The 3,095-nt window shown below is 47.0% G+C and overlaps 1 protein-coding gene across 1 annotated transcript; it reads left to right on the top strand.

Annotated features, from left to right (window-relative positions):
- The first annotated feature begins 1,949 nt into the window (after window positions 1-1,949).
- LOC134154541 (olfactory receptor 14C36-like) lies at window positions 1,950-2,885 on the top strand. The gene has a single exon (XM_062601215.1). The coding sequence runs from the start codon at window positions 1,950-1,952 to the stop codon at window positions 2,883-2,885; it is 936 nt and encodes a 311-aa protein (XP_062457199.1).
- Window positions 2,886-3,095: the final 210 nt, after the last annotated feature.

Genomic DNA, 3,095 nt, shown 5'->3' with positions numbered 1-3,095 from the left:
CTGCAAGTTGTGGAATAGAGGGGTCTGCACGGGAGTGAGACTTTGCCTCACCCCCCTTCTAACCTGTGCAGCTAAAGGAAATGCACTTGGTAGAGCAGGGCAATGAGTTCGTCACACTCTTCATCACTCTATCCATACCTGGGCTGAGAGAAAAGGGTTTGGAGATCTTTCCTGTGGAACTAAATTCCTCTGCTGTTAGCTCAGTCCAGTTTCTTTCTGAGGGGAACTTGTGAGTGTGAATGTCCTTTAGCTGAAAGAGGTTCAAGCGCAGGGCAGTGAGGGGCAAGATTCATTCACAGACCAGATCCTACAACTCTGTACAAACTCACAGAGAACCCTTTTTTCCCCTTGGGATGCACAAGTGCTCTTGCTGAGGGCAACTGAAATGCCAAAGATTTCTACCCTGTTGAAGAATGCTCCTACAGTGAGATGGAGGCATCTATAAGCTAAATCAATATATGATCAGACTCCTCCACTGAAGGTTATTTTCTGGAGAAAATGAGTGTCTAAATGTTGAACTGCCCTTCCACTGAAGGAACAGATGCAATCCACTGCAGCAGTGTGCATCAGAGCTAGTCACTTCCCACTTCCACCATGGTGCATGGAGATAGAGCACAGATGGTAAATTGGCATGAAGACAGGGTCTATCTCATGGGGACAGAGACATCTAGAAAGGGCCGGGCCAACCCCTGCCTTAATTTGGCTGCTTCTCTCCCTTGCTGGAGTGGGAGCTGGTATGATTGATTCAGACACAGACACCTCTGTTCAAGAGGGCAAGGCTGATGGTGATGAATCCCTCACAAGGATCTTCCCTTTCCGAGGCAGCTGGCACAAGTGCTTGTCAGAGTCCAATAGTGTCTGACCAGGTTCTTTTAGATACTCCACACATGGAGAATGTAGTGTTTAATATCAAAATTTGCTTCTTTGATGATATCTGATGTTACACAGGGTTTTGGGTTTAGCAGAGTGATACAGCAATGTACTGAAATCACAGCACAAGTTAAGTTATACTTAGCAAAACATAGCAGTTGCAACATACAGTTCAATCACTATAAAAATATGATGTCCTTTCCTGGCCTCTGTAATATGCTCACCATTACAAAGCCGGGGTGTTCCCAGTCTCTGGGAAGGAATATTCAAGTTGTAACCAGCTCAAGCCTGTTTCTCTCTTCCAAATACTTTTGTTTCTCTCTTCTAAATTCTTTTGTTCGTTGTTTAGTTTTTGTACTCTGTGTTGGGCTGAGCCATGTACACAATTCTGTGTACGCTGGTCTAGGTAACTCTGGGAGACATTCGCATTCCTTCGATGAGCTGAAAGAGGAACATTGACACCTGCCAGTCCACTCAGTTGAAATGTAGTCAGTTGATCCACTCAACTGACACAGGTGTGTGGGTTTTTTTTGTTTGTTTGTTTTTTTTTTTTTTTTAACAAAGGCCACTCTCCAGCCCCCTTTGCGTTGAGATAAAGTCATCTTTCTATGCCGCAGCTGTCTGGTAAGTCACGCCTTACCTTATCCCCTGAGCGTCACGGGCATATCCCCCTTGCCCATCTCCCATGAGCCTTCTTTCATTGTAGGGTTTACTGCTTGGCCATAGTGCTATAATCATCTCTCCTAATAGAAAAAAGAGAAACTTTCCACCAGGTCACTGGACCAAGTCTCCTTAACTCAGCTCATGGTGCCCAATGCTCTTCTATCCCCACCTGATACCTGGGAATGTTTGTCACCTCCCTCCATTTACACACCACAGCAGAGCAGAACTGACCCCACTGGAGATCATCAGCAGAGGCCCCTACTCTGCATGGCACACTCCGTCATGTACAAACTACAGTGCAAGACACATGTGGGAGATTCAATGAGAACTGTAAAGGCTTTAACTCAGAAAACTGCTCTAAACTATTGTCCCCTTCTTTTCCTCCTTGGACAGAGCTCTCTGCTCAGAGGGAGCAAATGTCGAACAGCAGCTCCTTCAATGAATTCCTCCTCCGACCGTTTGCGGAAATGTGGGAGCTGCAGCTCTTGCACTTCTCCCTCTTTCTGGGCATCTACCTGGCTGCCCTCCTGGGCAACGGCATCATCATCACAGCCATAATCTGTGATCACAGCCTCCACACGCCCATGTACTTCTTCCTCCTCAATCTCTCTATTCTGGACCTTGGCTCCATCTCCACCACTGTTCCTAAATCCATGGCCAACTCCCTCTGGAACACCAGGTCCATTTCCTACTTGGGATGTGCTGCCCAGCTCTTCCATTTCATCTTTCTCATGTCAACTGAGTATTCTCTCCTCACTGTCATGGCCTATGACCGCTATGTTGCCATCTGCAGACCCCTGCACTATGGCACAGTCATGGACAGCAGAGCTTGTGTCAGAATGGCAGCAGCTGCCTGGGCCAGTGGGTTTCTCTATGCTGTACTGCACACTGGGAACACATTCTCAATACCGCTCTGCCAAGGCAACACAGTGGACCAGTTCTTCTGTGAAATCCCCCAGATCGTCAAGCTCTCCTGTGCAGACTCCTACCTCAGGGAAGTTGAGGCTCTTGCAGTGAGTCTTTGTTTATTCTTTGCGTGTTTTGTTTTCATTGTGCTGTCCTACATGCAGATCTTCTCTGCTGTGCTGAGGATCCCCTCTGAGCAGGGCCGACACAAAGCCTTTTCCATGTGCCTCCCGCATCTGGCCGTGGTCTCCCTCTTTGTCAGCACTGTCATGTTTACATACCTGAAGCCCCCCACCATCTCCTCCCCAGTTCTGGATCTGGTGTTGGCTGTTCTGTACTCGGTGGTACCTCCAACAGTGAATCCTCTCATCTACAGCATGAGGAACAAGGAACTCAAAGATACACTGAAAAAACTCCTTCGATGGGTAAAATGTCAGCACCAATAAATATCCATTTTGCATCCACTTCTCAGGGTATCTGGTACTAAGGCTGTGTTTTTTGCACATTTTCTTTCTTTTTTTTCTCTCTTTTCTTTAAAAAGGTATCAGTTGCTTGATACATCTCCTCAGGAATCTGACCTAGAGACCATGTTGAAGCAAGAATTCAGGTACTTCATCAGCAGAGATGGGGGAACCTCAGAGCCCACTAGACTGAGC

Source organism: Rhea pennata, unplaced genomic scaffold (genome assembly GCF_028389875.1).
Source record: "Rhea pennata isolate bPtePen1 unplaced genomic scaffold, bPtePen1.pri scaffold_32, whole genome shotgun sequence".
Lineage (NCBI taxonomy): Eukaryota > Metazoa > Chordata > Aves > Rheiformes > Rheidae > Rhea > Rhea pennata.
Note: the sequence above shows the minus strand (reverse complement) of the source record. Positions and strands in the feature narration are given on the sequence as shown.